Genomic DNA, 24,587 nt, shown 5'->3' on the forward strand with positions numbered 1-24,587 from the left:
TGGAATTTGCATGTTCTCCCCATGTATGCATAGGTTTCCTCCGGGTGCTCAGGTTTCCAAGGACATGCAGGTTAGGTGCATTGGCGATCCTAAATTGTCCCTAGTGTGTACTTGATGTGTTTATGTGTATGCCCTGCCCAGGGATTTTTTTCTGCATTGCGCCCTGTGCTGGCTGGGATTGGCTCCTGCAGGCCCCCATGACCCTGTGTTAGGATATAGCGGGTTGGATAATGGATGGATGGATATAATAAGCTACCGTGGCTGTCCGTTTGTTTGTCCAGGATTTTAAATCACCTGCAGCTTGCAAACAGTTTGACTTATTGACCTGAAATTTGGTGCACATATACTACGTGACCTCTACTGTCCACTTTCGGGGTGATGACTGATTGTAGAATCAACTTTCGGCAGCAGGCGCATGTGCATGGCCGCCATTCTCATCCCTACCACCTTCACCGTCACTTCCCCTACCTCTTCATATCTTAAATCATTCCTGAGGCAGATTGAAGACTTAAGTGCCAGCTTAAGTGAAAAATTAAAGAAAATGTACTAAGTAATTGTAACACATACACTGACCTAATCAGTTTTAACGCAAAAAGATGCAGACAAAAGAAGAGAAGAAATGGTTCAATAGGGTGGAGAAAAGAAGAGTTCCCTGCTTACTGATAAGGAAAACAAAAACAACGGTGATGGCATTCAAAAAGGAGTAACTAAAAAGCTACCCCATAGCACTTGGGCTAATTCAAATAATATAGCAAGAATTTTATGAGCAGGCTCTGAAGCTGCTCTCATTTAGTCACTTGAACTGCAGTGATGGCTCTCTGGGACAGCCTTGTTTTTATGGACTAGGGTCTGAAAGAAGCGGAGTCAGTTGACCCCACTGGTTGGTTTCTCTGCACTGTGGAGGATAAAGAAGACAAGACAGTTAGCTGCAACACACACTCTCAGCTTTCCTTGCTGGGGGTCATTCACTAATATTTCATATCCAGTATCCCATTTGAAGGGCCTGCTCCCTTCAAAAGTCAGCAGGTGAGATTTGGGAATTGGCAGTTAAGTTAAGTGAGCCTCCACTGAGTGCTCCAGTAAGGATCCTGGATTGCTCCCCTGCGAGTTTGGCGGCTCCTGTGAAGATTGTGGAAGAGAGCTCCCTAAACTTGGAGGAATGAAAAGCTGTGGACTCTTCACATTTAGTGAATTCAAATGTTTTTGTTTATTCAGACTTCCTTTTTAACTAACATTAAATCTGAGTAGACTGGCAAGATGGCACAGTGGTTCTTTCAGGCCTGGTTACTGTTTCTGTGACATTTCTTTGAGTTTAAGTGAGCTTAATCTGTAGCATTCTCCCTCATGCCAAATTTGGTTAAGACTCTCAATTGTTCAGGTATAAAATGAGTAAGTGTGTGTCAGTAACCCTGTTTTTGACTGGGATTTCATGTAAGGGTGGATCCATGGGCCCTACGTGATCCCGTGTTAGACTAAGCCAAGATGGGAAAGAAAATGGTAGACTTAAGACCTGAGAATGTTCACTGTGCAAAATTTGCTGTAGTACAGAAAATCAGAGAGGAGCAAATGCTTTTTATTGGCCCTACAAGTATGTTAGCCATACCACATGCCTGTTTTTTATATGTACTATCATTTTGTTTGAAATACTATACCAAGTTTTTTAGAATTTTGTATAAAATGAGGGCTAAATGACTAATTTCCACTTTCTGCATAAAATACAAGCACTTGAGGTCTGTAAGAAAATCTAAATGGATAATCAGTTAGATAAAAAGCTCATAATCACACTTTAAAATTACTGCATGGACATTTTTCAAAAGATTAGCATCAGTCTTAAGATAAACGCAAAGTAAGGAGGTTAAAGTTTGCTGGAGGCTGCTTGGTCATGATAGGCATAGAGGGAGATGGGACATGTTCTACCTCAGAAAATGAAGTTTAGTTTCTCTTATGTTTTAAAGGTTGGCTTTTTACGGGTTTAACCAAACTAGCTGGATGCTCTAGCAAATCTTAAGAGGTTTTGGTAAGAAGAATATTTTATCATGAGATGCTCTTCCTGACCCTAAGCCTAACTCTAAAGGCTCTATGACTGTTATCTTAGACCAGGGTTGTCGGACTCCAGTCCTGGAGGGCCGCAGTGGCAGCAGGTTTTCATTCAAACCTTCTTCTTAATTAGTGACCAGTTTTTGATGCTAATTAATTTCTTTAGCCTCAGCTTTAATTAGCTTGACTCAGGCCCCGTAGTTGTTTTTTCCTTAATTAGCAGCCGGACAGTAATGAGACATAAAACAAGCAGGACATGACCAGCTCACCTGTACCCATCAAGCAAAATCTGAAAATAAAGATGAAGGTCTCAGTAAGGTTGATCCCTCAGGTTAACAGAATATCAACAGTTTTGTAAAATGTCTGCTGTGGCAAAAAGAGAGCAGCAACAAGGCATAGAATTGAATAACATGTTTAATTAACAGCAAGAATCAGTTTCTCATTAAGGAACCGGTTGGAGTTTGAAGCCCCAATTTAGCTGGTCATCTGCTGGCTCGTTTCATGTCTCATTTCTATTTGTCTGTCATTTAATACTTAAGACTTAATCCTTAAAAACAGGGCTATTAAAATAGAGGGAAAAGAAGTTAATTAGCAGTGAAAATTGGACACTGATTAGGAAAAGGGTTAGAAAGAAATCCTGCACCCACTGCGGCCCTCCAGGCCTGGAGTTTGACACCTGTGTCTTAGACCATTCACAATATTTACATTAAGTAAATGATCATTTTAACAACAGATTACATTATTCACCACTCTCTCATTCTTTACAAACAGTAACTAATAAAATATCAGACATTGTAACCAAGCTTTACAAGGATAGATACATCGATTATAAACAAAAAAAGTATTTTTGTGGCCCTATAATCCCACTGATATGCACATTTTATCCCTGAAATTCATAAACACCAGACTAATAGACCATTCCATTTGAAATTCCACCTGGTAGACCAATAGTATCTGACCGCTCTTTGGAAATTTTATAGGATTTGCGAATATATTGACTGGTTTATTAGACAATACTTGCGTAAAGGAAACCTATCACTTACTAGAAATCATCAAAAAACTCAGAATCCCTTCTTCTTCATGTTCACAGTGGATGTCGAATCCTTGTATGCCAACATCAACATCCAATTTAGTTTAAATTTGGTCAATAATATATTTAAGAGAATGTATAGTAGTAAGGAATGGTACTAATTCCAAAAATAAAAAAGTGTTAACATTTTATTTTAATATTCTGGAGTATTTCAAGAAATTCAGATGTTGTGTTCTCTACATGCAGTAAAAATAAAAACTGAAAAGAAGACTCTGAGGCTTCCCCATTAATTTTCAGTGCAAAACTGAAATATGGGGAGTGCTTCAGCGGACTGTCATCACGGCATGATCCAAAAAACTTCTTGGGGCCTGTTTTTGTGACTTGCAATTTTAAATCATTGTTTAATTTTCTTTCTTAAAATACCAAATTCCGGATCCGACACTGTGTTCTATAGTCAGTCAAGTCAAGTCAACTTTATTTATAAAGCACTTTACTTACAACAGCCGCTGACCAAAGTGCTGAACATAGGCTAAAATAAATTTAAACAAAACAAACTAATAAATAAGTAGATAAAATACAATCAAATAAAACAAATTAAAACATAGTAAAAACAACTAAACAGAGTTAACACAGAGTAAAATCAACTGCTCACACAGGATCAAACGCCAAACCAAAAAGATAGGTCTTAAGAGCAGACTTAAAAATGGGCAGTGAGGAGGCCTGTCTAATGTGGATCGGCAGTGAATTCCAGAGCCTTGGAGCCACAACGGAAAAAGCCCTATCCCCCCTGAGCTTTCGCTGAGTCCTAGGAACATCCAGAAGCAGCTGACCAGCTGATCTGAGTGAGCGGGAAGGAGAGTGCATATGCAGCAGCTCAGCGAGGTAGGGCGGAGCACGCCCATTTAAGGATTACTCCCCTATAGTAGGGAGTTATGTAGCTATCTTATGATGCTTTTTTTTTCTGAGTTCTCATATTTTTTGAATTACAAAGAATCCCTTTGCATATTTGTGTACTTATTGTAATTTTTTTTTTTTTGCATTATTAATAAATATTTTGCAATGTCAGTGTGTTTTTCTATGGGTGCCGTCATTATGGTGAGCCATTGCTATGATGCAAGGAATGTGTCCCAGAAATCGGGTGACTTGATGTTGTCATAATGAGCATTCATTAGCTGTTACAAAGAGCAAGTAACTCTTTGTGCAAGTTTGTGGATACTCTCTGGAAGTCTTTGGCAAAGTTTAATGTCGATTTACTGGCAAACAAACTAGCAATTTGTGTTTCTAACTAGGACCTTGGCTTACATTCTGGTGTTGTAGGAGGGTAAGCTTGACTTATTGGTTTTGACTTGGCACGTTGCTGACTTACATTTTGTCTTCTGGCCGGTTACCCTGCCACTTTTCCACCATGAGATGTCTGCCTTACTAGAGATGCTTTTCATGGTCAATGAAAGGGAGGACAGACTGGAGACAAGCTCTGTATTACAGAAGGGTGGGTGTAGTTGTGTAGAAAGGTTTGCACACACATTCATTTTATAAACTGCCTCATTTTTTTTCCTTTAGCTTGCAGAAAACAAATAAGATGCTGAATTTGTGTGGTTGCAAATGCTGATTTTGAAAAGGAGCAACAAAATGATATCGTCTTCACAGCAGATGAAAGACCACATCCTGTTTGCCAGTAAGCGAGCATATCTTTTGAAGACGGCCCTCGAACTGCGACAACTTAATCGTTATTCACTTTCAAGGTAAATGCTCAGCTCATACAATTATTTATTTTTAGTCCATGTTGATGAGTGTTTATTTATTTATTTTTTGTTAATATCAATGAATATCGAAAATTTATATACGCAAGTTCAATTATTGCTCTATAAGGTATGAGTTAAACTTAATCCATTCTTAACAGATGCTATTTGAGTAGTTGATGGAGATGATTTGTGATTTGAATTTCATTGGGCATTGTGCACTGTAGTTTTCATGCTGTATAAATCTGATGCATCGGTAAAGGCCGAGGGTGGCTGAAAATGTTCATTTTGGTATATAAGTATTAGATCATTAAAATAACTTTATGGTAAGTTTACAGTTCACTGTATTTAAAAGAATTACATTTTTACAGCGGAAGGAGTGTTTTAATTTTCATTTTGATTGGGGACATCTTAATTACACACAATTTTAAGTAACACTTTAGGTACTCCAAAATTACATCTATTACTCATTTACTGTTATGTAGCAAGACTTCTTTGGGTTTTCATAAAACTTACAAAGCATCAGTCAAGTGTTTAATCACCACTGCTAATAAAAAACTTCACTTTGGAGAGGTCTGGGGTGGCTTAATGGAGACACATTTCTCTTCATATTACATATTTAGTGTATAACCTGTGAATCCTTCATATTAACGAGTCATTTTCCCATCACGTCAATATGCCACACTGCACTGAATGGACATTTCATGTGAATAATTTAACAGTTTAAGTTTGAACGTAAAAGACCCATCACAAGCTCTAATTCTGTTGGGGTACTACTATGTTTTAAGGCAGCGTTTCTCAACCTTAAAGTATTTGCGACCCGAGTTTTCATAACAGTTTTAACTGCAACCCCCTAAAGTTTTTTTGAAGCCCTAAAAAATGTATTCCTACATTTTTTGCTGCTGATACACCGCTAGAAGATTTATTATACCTACTTAACTTTTATCGACATTTATCTAACTAGTATCAGAATGTAGTTTAAGTTAATTTATTTTGGTTTCAATAGATGCATTTTTCATATTTTCGATTCTTGTTTTCTTTTTTTCACATCTTCGCTCCCCCCCTTTTTTTACACCCCACAGGTTGAGATCCGCCGTTTTAAGTAAACAGAACGCTCAAAGGGTTATGCTTTCTACCTATTTATTGCCTTTCCAATATTTAATTATGAAAGCACTAGGTAACGTCTGGCTTCACTGAGGGTGATGAGTGATGTTGCTGAGGTTAAAACCAATCCAAAGGCAGATGTTAAAGTACCGAACTTCACATGTGAACAGGTGAACTTGTCAAGTACAGAACTGAACGTGCAAAGGCATTGACTCGTCAGAATCGCAGTGCACGAGACAAACAGGTTTATATACAGTATTCAAGGCACTGTAACATCCCCCAGTTAATCATTTCCCCGTTTCACATATAATACATTCTTAAATTTAATTTCATTTACGAGGTTTGAGCCTCTTGTGAATGGTAGTTTTTCCTCTAAATTGTGTCCTACAAAGATTTAAAAAGATTAACAGCAAATGAAACTCGTTTGCACAAACAGAGAGGAAAGACAAAAGCATGTAATAAAAGGGTAATTGTTCTGTTTGTGGAATGGTTAGCACCATATTAGGTTCAGTCCCTCTCAGAAAGCCCCGTAAATCAGTTATAACATGCGGATTACGATTAAGTTCAGCATGTAATGGTTTGACTCATATAATGGCCATTTGATGTGAGGTGCGATGCACCTTTAAGAGGTCCTGCACAACTTCTGTGGGGTCTTGGAATAGGAGCTGTTACAATGTTTTGCTGGATGATTTTGTATTCAAGTTAAGTTTGCATTAAAAATGGAGCATCTCTTGTTTTAAAATCTTTTACAGTCTGGATGCATGTCTTACACAAGGGACACATTTCAACATATCTAAAAAATTGGCCCCTGCAGGTCTCCCCAAGGGATAGCAAGTGTCCATACCACATATCTTTGGTGGCTCAGGGTTAGGAATATAAAAAGGGGATGATGTCTTTTAGTTCAAAGCGCATGAAGGATTAAACATTTTTAAAATGGAAGAATATTAACAGATTTAGTTGTGCTTCTGGACAGCAACAGGAATATTCACTTATGAGCTTAGGATTTCATAAAAGAATGCTGGCCAGCGAAATATGCAGTTTTCTGTACAAAGGAAGAAAAAGTAACAAAAAAGTGACGCACTGTTTGTAATGCATTATGTCTATAATAGAAAATGCATCCAGAAAGTATTCACAGCGCATCACTTTTTCCACATTTTGTTATGTTACAGCCTTATTCCAAAATGGATTAAATTCATTTTTTTCCTCAGAATTCTACACAACACCCCATAAATGACAACATGAAAAAAGTTTACTTGAGGTTTTTGCAAATTTATTAAAAATAAAAAAACTGAGAAATCAAATGTACAGAAGTATTCACAGCCTTTGCTCAATACTTTGTCGATGCACCTTTGGCAGCAATTACAGCCTCAAGTCTTCTTGAATATGATGCCACAAGCTTGGCACACCTATCCTTGGCCAGTTTTGCCCATTCCTCTTTGCAGCACCTCTCAAGATCCATCAGGTTGGATGGGAAGCGTCGGTGCACAGCCATTTTAAGATCTCTCCAGAGATGTTCAATCAGATTCAAGTCTGGGCTCTGGCTGGGCCACTCAAAGACATTCACAGAGTTGTCCTGAAGCCACTCCTTTGATATCTTGGCCGTGTGCTTAGGGTTGTTGTCCTGCTGAAAGATGAACCGTCGCCCCAGTCTCAGGTCAAGAGCGCTCTGGAGCAGGTTTTCATCCAGGATGTCTCTGTACATTGCTGCAGTCATCTTTCCCTTTATCCTGACTAGTCTCCCAGTTCCTGCTGCTGAAAAACATCCCCACAGCATGATGCTGCCACCACCATGCTTCACTGTAGGGATGGTATTGGCCTGGTGATGAGCGGTGCCTGGTTTCCTCCAAACGTGACACCTGGCATTCACACCAAAGAGTTCAATCTTTGTCTCATCAGACCAGAGAATTTTGTTTCTCACGGTCTGAGAGTCCTTCAGGTGGGCTGCCATGTGCCTTTTACTAAGGAGTGGCTTCTGTCTGGCCACTCTACCATGCAGGCCTGATTGGTGGATTGCTGCAGATTGCTGTCCTTCTGGAAGGTTCTCCTCTCTCCACAGAGGACCTCTGGAGCTCTGACAGAGTGACCATCAGGTTCTTGGTCACCTCCCTGACTAAGGCCCTTCTCCCCTGATCGCTCAGTTTAGATGGCTGGCCAGCTCTAGGAAGAGTCCCAGTGGTTCCAAACTTCTTCCACTTATGGATGATGGGGGCCACTGTGCTCATTGGGACCTTCAAAGCAGTAGACATTTTTCTGTAACCTTCCCCAGATTTGTGCCTCGAGACAATCCTGTCTCGGAGGTCTACAGACAATTCCTTTGACTTCATGCTTGGTTTGTGCTCTGACGTGAACTGTCAACTGTGGGACCTTCTATAGACAGGTGTGTGCCTTTCCAAATCATGTCACATCAACTGAATTTACCACAGGTGGACTCCAATTAAGCTGCAGAAACATCTCAAGGATGATCAGGGGAAACAGGATGCACCTGAGCTCAATTTGGAGCTTCATGGCAAAGGCTGTGAATACTTATGTACATGTGCTTTCTCAATTAATTTATTTTTAATAAATTTGCAAAAACCTCAAGTAAACTTTTTTCACGTTGTCATTATGGGGTGTTGTGTGTAGAATTCTGAGGAAAAAAATGAATTTTAATCCATTTTGGAATAAGGCTGTGACATAACAAAATGTGGAAAAAGTGATGCGCTGTGAATACTTTCCAGAATGCACCCAGTCCCTCAGAGCAATCTGATTGGACAGTTTGGCTTTGGTGTGATGGGTCAATTGAACTTTAGTGAAGTTACGGAGGAGGGAGTGCAAGGACGAGTAAAGGTGCATGCTGAGAGAGTCGCCTTCAAAGCAAGCAAGTATTAAACCTTCTTCGACAGGTACCGTAGCTAGTTTTATAATGAGTAACTACATATATAACATATATTTAGTTACCTTTTGATGTTAGTAATGAGTAACGTAACTAAGTTATTTTTAACTGTAACATTCCCCAACACTGTTTTCAAGGCATCAAGCTTTTGAATTAAAGCCCCGCCTCTCTCCTTCATTCATTGGTCCAGAGTTCTGTCTTCAGTTCAAAAGCTTGATCTCATGTGAATGTGTGTGAATGTGCTCTGATTTGCCATAAGTATTTTTTTAACAATATGTTTGCAAAAACTGCACATTTTTTCCTGTTGTGAGTGTATGAATGGATGACTTGATGTCTGGATTATATGACCCAAGTATCGTGAGATTTGTTTTCATGGATGTTTTTCTGTTGTTTACTGTGGTCCTGTGTTTGGTTTCCTTTGTCCATAAAATCACTATCACTACAAACTTCATTGAGTAAGTAACTTATTAGAACACAATATTTTGGTGGAGTATTTCTTTAAATTCTTCATTAAATATGTCAACAACTAACTATGAAGCTGATTGGTTAAAGGTGAATGATGTGATTAAGAAATACTTGTATTTATACCACAGCCTTCTCATCCATTTAAATTAGCCCTTCCTTTTCAAATGGCTGTGGTTCCTTGTAAGTCTTTGTTTCATAGCCATACGGCTCCAGTTAGATTAATTCTCTCACAGGCTACTGCATGTCGCTTGCTCAGATGAGTGTAACATGCAATTTCCAGTGATATTTGTAAAATAATATCTGGGCAACCTGGGAAATAGAGTGAATTTTTTTATATTTTTTCTTTTCTGTTCTTTACTGTAGCAATGAGAAGCTTTTACAATGATGACCTCTTCAAGAGTTTTTGAAGAATATACTATGGACCAACAGATTACACAAGACAATCCAGAGAGTAAAATTCGGGTACAGCTCACCCCAGTTGTTCTCCCCATTCAAAAGCCTTTACAAAATTTTGTTATTTTATTGGGGGTAAGAGAAAGTCACGTTTTCTTCCTCTACCGAGTACATTCATTTCATCCAATCTCCGATTTTCTGAACACCATGGGGTTTTTTAATTCATGCAATCCATCTATTTATCCATTCTCCCTCATAATTATCCATTTTAGCATTATGGGGAAAATGGAGCCTATCATAGCAGCATCAGCTGAAAAGCAAAAACCAAACCTACACAAAAAAAGGCAGTAAATAATTTTTAAAAGTGTGAAATAATGTATTATATGTGGGATTACATTGGTATAGAAAAAGACCAAAGTTCAACGTACAGACATAGCAACAGAGCAGGAGATACACGACTCAGTTGTACAGTATAAAGCTTACTTTTCTTTCAGAGTGAAACTGACTTGATATTGTTAGGATTATTTTCATCTTCTAATTTGGTTTTGGCCGTTTGTTTTTTTTTTTTTTTTGTTTTTTTTTTTTTTGTTTACATTCTTTTCTAGTTATTTCTAACATTGACTCTCCCCATAACAATAATTAAGTGTGCTACTTTCTAACCATTGTTTTTTCTCCAACTACTTGCCTTATAACTCAAGAAGTCCTAACAACATTCTTTTTTTTTGCTCAGAAATTATCTTGGAAATCTTTGACTATTTATATCTCCTCCCACTTGCATTTTATCCATCCTACTCTAACTCTCTGCTTTACTGCTGTTGCAATTACAACTTGCTGACTCAAACACCGAGACCATTTATTTGAAGAGGTCTCCTTGTTTTAGCTTTGTATTTCTTCTATGTATGACTCTTTAATGCCATCCTTTGTTCTGCATACCTCCCAACAAAACTACTGTTGTTGCTACATTTATTTCAAAACTCTGTTTCTCCACTTTCCATTTGTTTTGCTACATTTCATCTGATGTACTATTCGTATAATCTTTCCCAGGATCTTCTTTTTCCTTTAACATCAGCAGACCACCACTCGGGGCACTCTGTCCTACTCTTTTTTCCAACTCTATGAACGCACAGGACATCCTCCCTTTCCCTTTAATTGTTCTCTATGATGTCAGTGTTTCCTTTCTATTTTCTGAATCCAAACTGGAGTTTGTTAGTTATCTTCAGATTTTTGCCCCATTGATGTTTCTGATATCTTTATGCTGTGTTTCATTTATTTTATCCCTCATTAGGTCTGCCTTTTGCTTGAGAGTAGGTACTATCAAGCTTTTTGGACACTCTCGTAGTATGTTTTCTTCGCTCCAGAAGTTTTTGTAGGATTTCATGTGGCCCCTCTATTCCCTCCTTTCTTCACATTCATGTCATATTCCTAAGGATTGTTGGTCTTTCCTTTTTCACTCTCAATAATGCTAGCTGGATGTCCTCTACTGTAGTTTAAACTGCTACAGCTATGCTAAAATGTAAGTCTATCTATCTATTATATACTGCCTTATCTATCTATCGATCTATCTACAGTGGGATGCAAAAGTTTGGGCAACCTTGTTAATAGTCATTATTTTCCGGTATAAATCGTTGGTTGTTACGATAAAAATGTCAGTTAAATACATCATATAGGAGACGCACACAGTGATATTTGAGAAGTGAAATGAAGTTTATTGGATTTACAGAAAGTGTGCAATTTGTTCAAACAAAATCAGGCAGGTGCATAAATTTGGGCACCACAAAAAGAAATGAAATCAATATTTAGTAGATCCGCCTTTTGCAGAAATTACAGCCTCTAAACGCTTCCTGTAGGTTCCAATGAGAGTCTGGATTGTGGTTGAAGGTATTTTGGACCATTCCTCTTTACAAAACATCTCTAGTTCATTCAGGTTTGATGGCTTCCGAGCATGGACAGCTCTCTTTAACTCACACCACAGATTTTCAATTATATTCAGGTCTGGGGACTGAGATGGCCATTCCAGAACGTTGTACTTGTTCCTCTGCATGAATGCCTTAGTGGATTTTGAGCAGTGTTTCAGGTCGTTGTCTTGTTGAAAGATCCAGCCCCGGCGCAGCTTCAGCTTTGTCACTGATTCCTGGACATTGGTCTCCAGAATCTGCTGATACTGAGTGGAATCCATGCGTCCCTCAACTTTGACAAGATTCCCAGTCCCTGCACTGGCCACACAGCCCCACAGCATGATGGAACCACCACCATATTTTACTGTAGGTAGCAGGTGTTTTCTTGGAATGCTGTGTTCTTTTTCCTCCATGCATAACGCCCTTGTTATGCCCAAATAACTCAATTTTAGTTTCATCAGTCCACAGCACCTTATTCCAAAATGAAGCTGGCTTGTCCAAATGTGCTTGAGCAGACCTCAAGCGGCTCTGTTTGTGCTTCCTCTGCATCACTCTAGCATACAGCATCTCCTTGTGTAAAGTGCTACCGAATGGTTGAACGATGCACAGTGACTCCATCTGCTGCGAGATGATGTTGTAGGTCTTTGGTGCTGGTCTGTGGGTTGACTCTGACTATTCTCACCATTCGTCGCTTCTGTCTATCTGAAATCTTTCTTGGTCTGCCACTTCGAGCCTTAACTTGAACTGAGCCTGTGGTCTTCCATTTCCTCAATATGTTCCTAACTGTGGAAACAGACAGCTTCAATCTCTGGGACAGCTTTCTGTATCCTTCCCCTAAACCATGATGGTGAACAATCTTTGTCTTCAGGTCATTCGAGAGTTGTTTTGTGACCCCATGTTGCTACTCTTCAGAGAAAATTAAAGGAGGAGGGAAACTTACAATTGACCCCCTTAAATACTCGGATTCACCTGTGTATGAAGGTCAGGGGTCACTGAGCTTACCAAGCCAATTGGAGTTCAAATAATTAGCTCTAAAAGTTTTGGAATTTAATAAAATGACAACGGTGCCCAAATTTATGCACCTGCCTGATTTTGTTTGAACAATTATTGCACACTTTCTGTAAATCCAATAAACTTCATTTCACTTCTCAAATATCACTGTGTGTGTCTCCTATATGATATATTTAACTGACATTTTGTATTGTAACAACCAACGATTTATACAGGAAAATAATGACTATTAACAAGGTTGCCCAAACTTTTGCATCCCACTGTATCTATCTATCTATCTATCTAATATTTTGAAATGGCAAAACTTGGTAAACCAGTTAAACGGTGAATTTTACAGTGCCTTTAAAGTACTTAAACCCTTTAAAGTTTTTACATTTTATTGTTATATAAAAATGAGTTATAGTGGATTTAATTTGCCTTTTTTAACACTGATCAGCAGAAAAAGACTCTTTAGTGTCAAAGTGATCCAAGGCAATCTCTGCAAGGATTAACTTGGACTACAGAGCCCTCTGCAAGTTCATTTATTTGTAATTTATTAGTTGAGGGCCATTTGAAAATACTTTATGTATGTGATGTACGCTCGAGCTTTGATAATTCCCTCCAGGGTTGGGTCCTGCCCGGTGCTCAAAGATGCCTTGAGAGGCAGAGGTGAGAAAGTGGATTGATTTATGTTGATATGAATTAGTCTCTACTTTAAATTATAGAAATGCAGAAATTTGACTCATGATGCTCAGGTATTCCATCTGAAGCCATTTCCTAACTCATACCTGAGCCTACCAGATATTCACTGGTTCCCCATGACCCTGAACTGGGTAAACAAGTATACAAACTGAAATTAGTAATGTTACTAAAAGGAACGTTACTTCTTAAATAATAATAGAATCTTGTATTTAACACTTCTTACTGATTTTCTTCATTGTACAGACCATTGAGATTTTATCTGGGATGGCAATCAATGGATGTGGAGGAATTTTGACAATGAATCCTCGGTCATATTCTATTACTCTCAGAGTGGCTTTCTTATCAGGAATCCAGGTATTTATATCAGACTTTTATTTCTATAATGATTGGCATGGAGGTGCAGTGGCTAGTGCTGCTGGTTTAGAGTGTCAACGGCACCCGGCACAGACAGGCAGATATCTTGTTTTGCACAAACCACCACACGTTTATTTACACTATTTACAAATTATGGTCACAAAGACCCAATCCACACCGTGCACAGTACCCCAATCAGTCAATAATCCTGGCCACAATGCCTTTCTTCGGGCCGCCTCCACTCTCCACTGCTTCGTCCTCCTTCCACCCGACTCCAGCCCTGAATGAAGGGAGACGGCCCCTTTTATAGCTGACCCGGACGAGCACCTGGTGTTCCCGGCAGTCCTTGCTGGCCACGCCCCAGCGTGGCGGAAGTGCCGCTGTCCTCCCGGCTGCTCTCCGGCGGCGTTATAAATCTTCCCCAGCACTTCCTGGTGTGGCAGGAGTGCTGGGGAAACAAGTCCCAAGGCATTGGGGCGCCTCCTGGCGGTGACCACGGGCTCCTACAGGGAAAGGCTTCCATGCCCTTGACCCGTGGTCCCCAAAGCAACCCGGAAGGCGAACCCCACGTGATCCAGGCAGGGCTCTGACCCTCTTCCGGTCCCTCCTGGCGTCCCGGCCGGGTCATGGCCCCTGGCATCCCTGACAGTGCCCCACAGCCAGCGAAGACCACTCGTGGGAAAGAGCGACCCGTCCCGAGGGCAGCAGAGTCCCGAAACGGGTCCTACCTGAGGATAGCCGGGTCCGCCCCGCACTCCTAGCAGGGACAGGGCGGAGACACAATCTGAGCACCAACCCATGGTGCATCCCTGTGCCTTGCACAGGTTGTGCTCCCCCCTTTTACCGGCACCCCGGGGCCTCCTCGATCGGCACCCCCTCCGAGACCTCCAGCCCCTTTGTTCCGAGCCACTCGCCCCCGTAGGCTCCTCCAGCTGTGAGCGCAGCTGCGCGCCGGCAGAGAAGTCATTCCGCTGACGGCCCGACATCAGAGGGCTGTTCCGCCACGAAGGGGTTCCTTCAGCCGCCCGGGGTCCGTCCCTACACAAGAGAACACAGGGCAGAACCGCTGCCAAAGCACCCAGCTCGTGCCATGCACGGGCAGCGTTCCTCCAATCACCCGGCACTTGCCTGATCGGCACCCTCTCCGCGGCTTCCGTGTCCCTCTCGATGATGGAGTCGCCGGCACCGCCTGCTCTCTCTGCCTGCCTCAGGGATTCCCTCTGCTCCCCAGAGGGCAGCCAGCCATACGCTGCACCCAGCAACGCTCCTCACCATATTGGAGGAAGCAGCACCCAGCCGCTTAATCCTCCCTTCACTCTTGGACGCCTTGACGGTACGCGACTTTGTATTAACAAACACAAGCCCCTTTCCCGTCTGCGTCCCTACAGTACAGCGCGAGGCCGCAGCCAACTCGGGCGGAGGGCGCTAGGACCCGGGCACTAAGCAGCCCGTGTCCATTCTCGTCCTCTCGACTCCCCTCGCCAGCGCATACAGCCATTAGCGCCGACTATTTGTCGGAGGGCTGCTTACTCAAACTGCTCATCGTTATCACAGCCATTTTCGCAGACCCTCCCAGTTGCTGTACGGAGTCGGCTGTACTCACCAAATCCGCCGTACCTCTCCGGCTGGAGATTCCAGCGCCGCCGTCCCGCTGTCAGTCGAAACTTCCGTAAGGTCGCGAGCGCCTTCTTCTCCAGATCCCGCACTGCAGCCCGGAGGGCACGTAGCAACTGTAACACACTCTGCTCTGCAGGCTGAAGGCACGCCCCCAGCTCCGTCCAGAGCAGCCGGCAAGGACAGAAAGTCAACCGACGCTGAGCCTACCTGTACGCCAGCCTCCGACGCCGGCCACTTCCTGTGGGCCCTCTCCTCTGGCCCAATCGGGTCTCCCCGCCCGTGATTTAACGTTCCTTGGTCCCGCTCTCTTGGTCATTGGCGGGCACCCAAGACACCCCGTCCAACCGCGTGCCTGTCAGGGGTAGGGACATCCGGTCCGCGGCCATCTTGCCTCCCTTTTCTCGGCGTCGATATGCCTGCCGGCAGCTCTGTTGTTGCCAGCACTCTTCGAGACGCAGCGTCTCCTTCTCCGCAGCCTTCGCGCTGCCGCCGTGCTGCCAGCGCCCTGCAGACCGGCATGCGCCCGCCACCGACGTGAATCCGGGAAGTCCCTGCCTGAGAAAGAAAAAACACGCCCGGCCTCCGGGCCGGCTGCCACTAGGCAGGGACTCGCCTTCCCGGACCCGTCCAACCGAGGACACCTCCTCGGCGAGGCTTCTTCCGACGCCATGCCGTCTCGGCCTGCAGCAATGGCACGATCCCTGGAGACCGCTGCTCTCCAGCTAGGCATACCGCCCGCCCGTGTCAGGGAAGTATGGCCATCAAACGGACCCCTGGCGGTCCGTGGTGTTTCTTCTCTCCGCGGGGCTGTGTACACGCAGCACCCGCTGAACGTGGTGGTGTCCCCTGCTGCGCCCGCCGCCCACAACAAATTTAGTTGTTGCAGGTCCCGCCTTGCAACAGGCGGAGTATCCTGCCGGCTACGCCAGATGTCAACGGCACCCGGGCACAGACAGGCAGACATCTTGTTTTGCACAAACCACCACACGCTTATTTACACTATTTACAAATTATGGTCACAAAGACCAGAACAATGGTCACAAAGACCCAATCCACACCGTGCACAGTACCCCAATCAGTCAATAATCCTGGCCACAATGCCTTTCTTCGGGGCCGCCTCCACTCTCCACTGCTTCGTCCTCCTTCCACCCGACTCCAGCCCTGAATGAAGGGAGACGCCCCTTTATAGCCCGGATGAGCACCTGGTGTTCCCGGCAGTCCTTAGTTGCACGCCCCAGCGTGGCGGAAGTGCCGGCTGTCCTCCCGGCTGCTCTCCGGGCGGCGTTATAAATCTTCCCCCCAGCACTTCCTGGTGTGGCAGGAGTGCTGGGAAACAAGTCCCCAAGGCATTGGGGCGCCTCCTGGCGGTGACCACGGGCTCCTACAGGGAAAGGCTTCCATGCCCTTGACCCGTGGTCCCCAAAGCAACCCGGAAGGCGAACCCCACGTGATCCAGGCAGGGCTCTGACCCTCTTCCGTCCCTCCTGGCGTCCCGCCGGGTCATGGCCCCTGGCATCCCTGACAAGAGCTACCCAACCTAAATACATATTTTGGCCCGGTTACTTACTATATGGTATCTGCATGTTCTCCTCTTGACCTACAGGTACTCTTTTTATTTGTTCATGTCCCATAGGTGAACACAGTAGGTGGATAAGTGACTTGAAATTTTCCCTGTATGAGTAACTGTATGAGTGTGCTTTATAATAGAATGCTGTCCCATCTAGGACTGGTTCCTGTGTTTTTCCAAATGATACGGCTCATGTACATTTTAACATTAGGTATATTTTGATAATAACAGGCTTTTCAGTCCACAAAAGCTCATTAATCCAATCCACTTAATTCCCCCAAAACAGCATTGTGTTGAATTCTGAATGTTTGCCTCAATACTTGGTAACTTAGTCCATGTGTGTATAGCTCTTTTTATGAAGAAAAATTCTGTAATGTTTGTGCAAAATTTACTCTTAAGAAGTTTCCAACTGTGCCTTCATGTTCTCGTTGAACTCATTTTAAAGTGAGAGCTTTGATCCACTGTATAAATTCCTTTCATAATTTAAAATGATTCAATCTTGTAACCTTCTAATCTCCATTTCCTTAAAGTGAAAAGGTTTAATTTCTTTAATCTTTCCTCAAAACTCATCATCTGCAGTCTTGAGATCAGCCTTGTCGCTATTCCTTGGGGGCTTCCTCTAGTGCTGCTATGTCTTCTTTGTAGCTCTTTTGTGTTCACTCCTCCCTGTTTGCTTTACTTTTCCTTAATAACACACCACTTTCACGCTCTCCTGTATCCTTTGGTGTCACCCTGGATTTCACAGTTAGTCATGAGCACCTCCATTATTCAAGCTTTTTTTGTTGTTTACCAGTTATTTGTTCTGAATTGTGTAGTAATAAAATGAAATTGAATGACTCCAAAAAAGTGCCCTGTTAAATTACTGATTGAGAATTTTATTTTCATTTATTAGTTTATGATCTCTGGAACGTTGACTCTCCTCCTGCAGTGGTTTTCAAGCATTTCATTGGTAGGTAAACAAATATGAAGCAATCAAATATTAATAATTCAAACAATTGGTAAGCATGAATCTTTGTCTCTTTATCTATCTATACTAATAAAAGGCCAAGCCCTGACTGACTGACTGACTGTCTGACTGACTCATCACTAATTCTCCAAGTTCCCGTGTAGGTGGAAGGCTGAAATTTGGCAGGCTCATTCCTTACAGCTTACTTACAAAAGCTGGGCAGGTTTCATTTCGAAATTCTACGCGTAATGGTCATAACTGGAAGCTATTTTTCTACATATACTGTAATTGAGTTGAGCTCGAAAGCCGTGGGGGCGGAGTTTCGTGTGACATCATCACGCCTCCCTCGTAATCACGTGAACTGACTGTCAACGCAGTACGTAGAAAACCAGGAAGACCTCCAAAAAGCGCTTAAGAAAACATGCATTATATAATTGAGAAGGCAGCGAAACAATAAGAAGCAAGCGAGTGACATATACTACCATATTCATGAGTGCTGCTACTTCGGAAAGAAAGCAAGGTGTAAACCTAAATTTTAAATTAAGTTCATAGATAGGCTGCCGCTGGCGTTTTTCATGCCCACGGGTAATGCGGGATACAAGTTTAATGAGAGGACACAGGATATAAACGAGAGTTTTGATCACTTTGTAACTAAGTTAAAATTGCAGGTGAAGGGGTGTGCTTATGCAAATTCCGAGACTGTGTTTGTAGGGGATTGAAAGTTAAGGTGCGTGGGGGAGTCACGTCATCATCTCCCCTCCCATTCACCACATTTCGCTCTGAGCTGCGATCCGCAGCTACCGCACGCAGTGTTACGGATGCGACTTTGTGACGCTGCCACCAAATACTCACAGAAAAATCCACAAGTTAATACACATGCTGTCTCTAGAGTTTCTCCACACTGAATTCTCCAGGCACTACTTACAAAAAGTTACATTGACAATCGTGTTACGTTATTTTTAAAATGTTTCCTTGTTTTAGAACAAGCACAGCTGAGAAGCTTTGATGCATGTGCTTCATAATGCGTTAAAAATCATGCATTTAATCACAAGCAAAGGGGAACTTCTGTTAATGCATGATTTCCTGGTACACCGATTACATTGATCAGCGCTTCACGATTCATTTTACCCTCGCACCCCTTGGTTTGAGAAGAAGTATGAAAAAATATGAGGTTAACACAGAAAAACAGATCACCAATTGAAGCTTTATGAATAATCGATTCGCCATCAATAATTGTTTTGGTAAAGCCATACTCAGTGTAATCCTCCTTCCATTTTATAATTTTTCCGCCACTGGCCATGATTAAATGAACGGTAAAAAAGTAAGAGTGAAGTGAGGGTGACTTATTCTGGCAAGCAGGCGACAGCTCAATAGCTCGAATTTGGATATAAGTAGATTCTATTTAGTCGCCAGAAATATCTTTGTTAGGAATGGTAGTTGAATTTAGTCTTTAAATTTCTATGGTAAAGAAAAATTATGCAATGATGACTACATTTAACTATATAAAGTCAAAACTTGTATATATAAAGTCATTTGCGAATATATAAAGTCACTGTCGGAATATATAAAGTTAAAACTTCAATATATAAAGTAATTCCCAAATATATAAAGTCAAAACCTGAGTATATAAAGACGGCGTTGAAATATTTTGGAATATATAAAGTAAGGCCTGGAATATATAACGTCAAAACTTAAATATATAAAGTTAGTGTTGGAATATATAAAGTCAGCACTGGAATCTATAAAGTCAAATTTTGAATATATAAAGTCGGCGTCGGAATATACAATGTCAGCACTGGAATATCCATCCATTTCCCAACCCGTTGAATCCGACCACAGGGGCATGGGGGTCTGCTGGAGACAATCCCAGCCAACACTGGGCGCAAGGCAGGAACCAATCCTTGGCAGGGCACATGCATCATTTTCAAAACATTAACCGGACAGTGTTTTTTTAATTTATTTTTCTGAATACGTTTTTGTTCACTTAGTTCAGTTCAGAGTTGTTTCAATCAATAGATTTTGACTTTCACTTTATATATTCAGGAGGGAGTTTATATATTCAGCTTTTGACTTTATATATTCAGCGCTTTGACTTTATATATTCAAGTTTTGACTTTATACATGGGCGGCACGGTGGCGCAGTGGTAGCGCTGCTGCCTCGCAGTTAGGAGACCTGGGTTCTCTTCCTGGGTCCTCCCTGCGTGGAGTTTTCATGTTCTCCCCGTGTCTGCGTGGGTTTCCACCGGACGCTCTGGTTTCCTCCCACAGTCCAAAGACATGCAGGTTAGGTGGATTGGCGATTCTAAATTGGCCCTAGTGTGTGTTTGTGTGTGTCCTGCGGTGGGTTGGCACCCTGCCCAGGATTGGTTCTTGCCTTGTGCCCTATGTTGGCTGGGATTGGCCCTAGCAGACCCCCGTGACCCTGTGTTTGGATTCAGCGGGTTGGAGAATGGATGGACGGACTTTATATATTCTGACGCCGACTTTATAAATTCACAAAATCAATTTATTTGCCTGTTTGGCACCCCGTAGTATATGTGTGTGTGTATGTGTGTATATATATATATTATATATATATATATATACACTACGATAAAATATATATATATATATATATATATATATATATATATATATATAATATATATATATATATATGCCAGCAACACTCATATCAAAGACAAAACAATTACATTAACAATCATGTTACGTTATTTTTAAAATTTTTCTTTTTCACAACTTCTTTAACACACTACTTCTTTGCTGCGAAGCGCGGGTATTCTGCTAGTATATACTAATAAAAGGCAAAGCCCTCACTCACTGACTCATCACTAATTCTCCAACTTCTCATGTAGGTAGAAGGCTGAAATTTGGCAGGCTTATTCCTTACAGCTTACTTACAAAAGTTAAGCAGGCTTCATTTCGAAATTCTACACGTAACAGACATAACGGTCGACAACGTCCGTCATGTTGAACTTTCTTATTTATGGCCCCATCTTCACGAAATTTGGTAGGCGGCTTCCTGCATTAACCGAAACCGATGTATGCGTACTTATTTCGATGGTATGACGCCACTGTCGGCCGCCATATTAAATTTTCTAACGTCACTAATTTTCCAACTTCCTGTGTAGGTAGAAGGCTGACCCCATCTTCACGAAATTTGGTAGGTGGCTTCCCTGCACTAACCAAAACCGATGTACGTACTTATTTTGATGGTATGATGTCACTATCGGCTGCCATATTGAACTTTCCAACGTCACTAATTCTCCAACTTCCCATGTAGGTAGAAGGCTGAAATTTGGCAGGCTCATTCCTTACAGGTTACTTACAAAAGTTAAGCAGGTTTCATTTTGAAATTCTACCCATAATGGTCATAACGGTCGACAACGCCCGCCATGTTGAACTTTCTTATTCATGGCCCCATCTTCACGAAATTTGGTAGGCGGCTTCCCTACGCTAACCGAAACCAATGTACGTACTTATTTCGGTGGTATGACGCCACTGTCAGCCGCCATATTGAACTTTCCAATGTCACTAATTCTCCAACTTCCCGTATAGGTAGAAGGCTGAAATTTGGTACTTATTTCAGTGGTATGATGCCACTGTCTGCCGCCATATTGAACTTTTCAACGGTCTTTGTTACTTATGGGCCCATCTTCAAGAAATTTGGTATGCGGGTTCCCAACGTTAACTGAATCCTACTTACGTACATATATACGTCCATAGCCTGCAGCTCGGTCACCGTGTGAGGTGGCATTGGGTCCCCCATCCCAACGTTTCCCACGTTGTTGGCTGCCTGCATATATAAGGCCATCCGTCGCTCTGGTCTCTACATTCCCTTCCTTGCTTCGCTACGGGAATCACGTCTCCCTGCTGATAACTACAGCCTTTTTATTTAATCCACAGCGTCTCCGCTGTTTTATTGTTCATTTATTACGATTATAGTTATTGTGTAGGTATTTTAGACTTACTTTACATTGTTCAGGTACCGATTTCCTTTATCATTCCAACCGTACCCCATTAGCATGTCTATCGAGGTGATCACCATCGATCAAAGAACTGTCACTTACCGAGTGGTTTCCATGCCCGGAGATGGCACCTATCTTTGCCATTCTCTGTGTTACATATTGCACGGCCATATCAGGCTCACTCTTGATATCTGGAGGAACATTGTGTCTTATGTATTGAATGACTGGGACAGGTTCAAGGTGTGGACTGATGACGGTACAGGGGATAATTATACTACACAGGAGCACTAGAAGAGTGAAATGCTTAAGCCCTTCACCTATGGTTCTGCATGTGAGTTGATGGCTGCCGCTGAATTGTTCAGTTGTCGCTTTCTAGTGTACCGAAATGGCCAAATATTTTACACCTTTCGACAACACCAACGCCTCTTAAACATCTTAGATTGACAGGTGACGATTTCAGTAGTGGACACTTTGATGTTCATAAAGGTTTAAACTCTCAAAAGCTGGATATGAAGTTATCGATGAAACCGGTTGTATACTTACAGCACTTGACAGATGCCGAATGTCACTTCAACACAAGTCCTACAAATACTGTCGTAATTGAAACAAACCATGAAACTCAAACCGATTATGACAGCAGCAATCCAAGCTGTGAGATTTGAAACAAGATTACTGTTCACATGGCCAACTGTACGTTGCATGCTTAAGAGTAAGCTCAGCACACAGCTTGGTCATATTACAACGGAGGGCGAACTCACAATGTGGTATACAAAGAGATCCTTAACAAATAATTATTGGTAAATTTTCCCTCAGTTTAAACAGGTTTAATTTTCTTCTTAATAAAAATTTTAAGGCAGTACTTTGCCGCTGCAAAGCGCGGGTATTTTGCTAGTATTTTATATATATATATATATATATATATATATATATATAATACTGTGTACATATTGTGGAATGTACTGAAAAACAAGACAGACACACTCATAAAGGTTTCGGGTGGTAGCCCCATATACTGCAAAGACAATTGGGTCAATCTTTTTCCCATAAAACACAAAAGACATTGAAGGTTGGGAAGACAGACAGTATATAGGGGAGGAAATTAGAATGTGGGATGCTGGGTAAATCGTGATGGATTGTGGTAGTTTGACGTCATCGATGTGGGAGCAGAAGGAAGAAAGGAACCCGGAAGTGTTGTAGCTCTTCGAGTCATCCAGGTGGTCTTATGGTGGCAGTGTCTCTGTCTTTCTGAAGAAACAAAGAAAGAAAGTTTAGACCTCTGCTTTATATATAAACGTCTATGTGTGGAAGTGTGTCTGTCTGTCTATTCGGCCCAGAAGTCCGAGGCTACAGCATGAAACTCAAAGAGCCGGCAAGGCGTCGGAAATAGGAAGAAAGAAGTATAAGGCTACAGCTTGAAGCTGAAAGACTGATATGCAAGGGAGGTGAGCACATCTGCAAAGCAAAACCACCAATTGTGCATTTCAGTTTTGTTTCTGACGACTTCAGTGGTTTCTAGGAGCCCGGGCTTTTTACAGAACGGGCTTACACAGCTAGAATATATAAACGTATATACATGGAAGTGTGTGTCTGTCCGGCCCGGAAGTGAGAGGTGGAGTCGGGGTAAGCGCTCCACCTCCGAGGAAGCAGAAACTCGCTTAGCTGCTAATAACAGAAGCAAGGCGAGCGCATCTGCAAAACAAAACCTCAGAGGAGAGACAAAGTCGCTTAGCTGCTAACACTGGCAAAACGGTATCCCTTTTACTTTTCCTCCCGCCGCTAATGCACAATGCGAGCACGTTGGCAAAACCAGTCATTCTAGAAGAGAGACGTAGTTCCTTTTAATTACCTGACATCTCTACATTTCAGTTTTTTTTTTTTTTTTTGACAATTTCAATAGTTTCTAGGACCCCGGGCTTTTTACAGCATGGGCTTACACGGCTAGTATATATATAAAATGACAAAATGTCTGGTGTTCATTCTCTGGTGTAATGTCATCTGGCAGGCACACGAGGGCTAGAAAGGGAAAAACGCACAAAGAATGAGGGGCATATGTGCCAGCATATCTGGTGAACTGGTGATGATTCCTAAATGTGCAATATGATCGAAAAAGACAAACCTACCATTGTGTCTGATTTAATCAATGGGTGTTTTGCTATGTTTATGTCAAAAATGTATGTCATCTAATTAAATGCACTAGACCTAAAGATTTTTTCCTCAGTTGAATAAAATGGTTTACTATAACCTTAAATGTATGCTACAGTTTAACATGGAGAACAAGAAGACAAAACCCAAAAACATTGGACAGAAAGTGATTTTCAACATGTGTGAGTGAGAATTAGTGTGTGTGTGTTATTTAAAAATAATGTCATATTAATCCTTTGCTGTTATTTATTTATTTTTTTTTGTATTGCTACAGCTGAACTTGATAATGAACAGTGGAAGTCTGATGTTTGCTTTCATTGGAATAATTGTTTATTCATTGCAATTATCTAGGATGTTGGAATTTGACCCTTTGGTAAGTGCCTCATTTTATGATATTTGCTACCACATATTCTAATGGTTTGAATAATGGCAGGATTTACTTTTATTGTTGTTTCAAGATGCGCTGGAAATGTAACTTTGGGTATTTTGGTTGCTAATGGCAGAAGTCGTTTTCACATTAATTTTTATTTAATGTATAATGTTGTATTGATTGTCTGTTAAATTTGTACTGCTTTCATTAGTCTAAAGCAAAGGTGTCGAACTCTGGGTATGGACGGCCGCAGTGGCTGCAGGTTTTCATTCTAACCCTTTTCTTAATCAGTGACCAGTTTACACTGCTAATTAACTTCTTTTTCCTTCATTTTAATAGCCTTGTTTTTAAGGATTTAGTCCTCTGAATTTATTATTTTTTTCGTTAAATGACAGC

The 24,587-nt window shown here is 41.8% G+C and overlaps 1 protein-coding gene across 4 annotated transcripts in view; it reads left to right on the forward strand.

Moving 5' to 3' along the window:
• The first annotated feature begins 4,667 nt into the window (after positions 1 to 4,667).
• LOC120536192 overlaps positions 4,668 to 24,587 on the forward strand; it is a 34,306-nt gene continuing 14,386 nt past the window's right edge. For 3 of the 4 annotated variants that reach the window (XM_039764526.1, XM_039764527.1, XM_039764528.1), the window contains exons 1-5: positions 4,668 to 4,809; positions 9,611 to 9,775; positions 13,471 to 13,581; positions 17,658 to 17,714; positions 24,096 to 24,194. In XM_039764526.1, coding sequence (XP_039620460.1) covers positions 9,629 to 9,775; positions 13,471 to 13,581; positions 17,658 to 17,714; positions 24,096 to 24,194 — 414 coding nt within the window. In that variant the 5' untranslated portion in view covers positions 4,668 to 4,809; positions 9,611 to 9,628. The remainder of the gene's footprint in view (positions 4,810 to 9,610; positions 9,776 to 13,470; positions 13,582 to 17,657; positions 17,715 to 24,095; positions 24,195 to 24,587) is intronic. The other variant, XM_039764529.1, reaches the window with a different exon arrangement.

This window comes from Polypterus senegalus, chromosome 10 (assembly GCF_016835505.1).
Source record: "Polypterus senegalus isolate Bchr_013 chromosome 10, ASM1683550v1, whole genome shotgun sequence".
Classification (NCBI taxonomy): Eukaryota; Metazoa; Chordata; class Cladistia; order Polypteriformes; family Polypteridae; genus Polypterus; species Polypterus senegalus.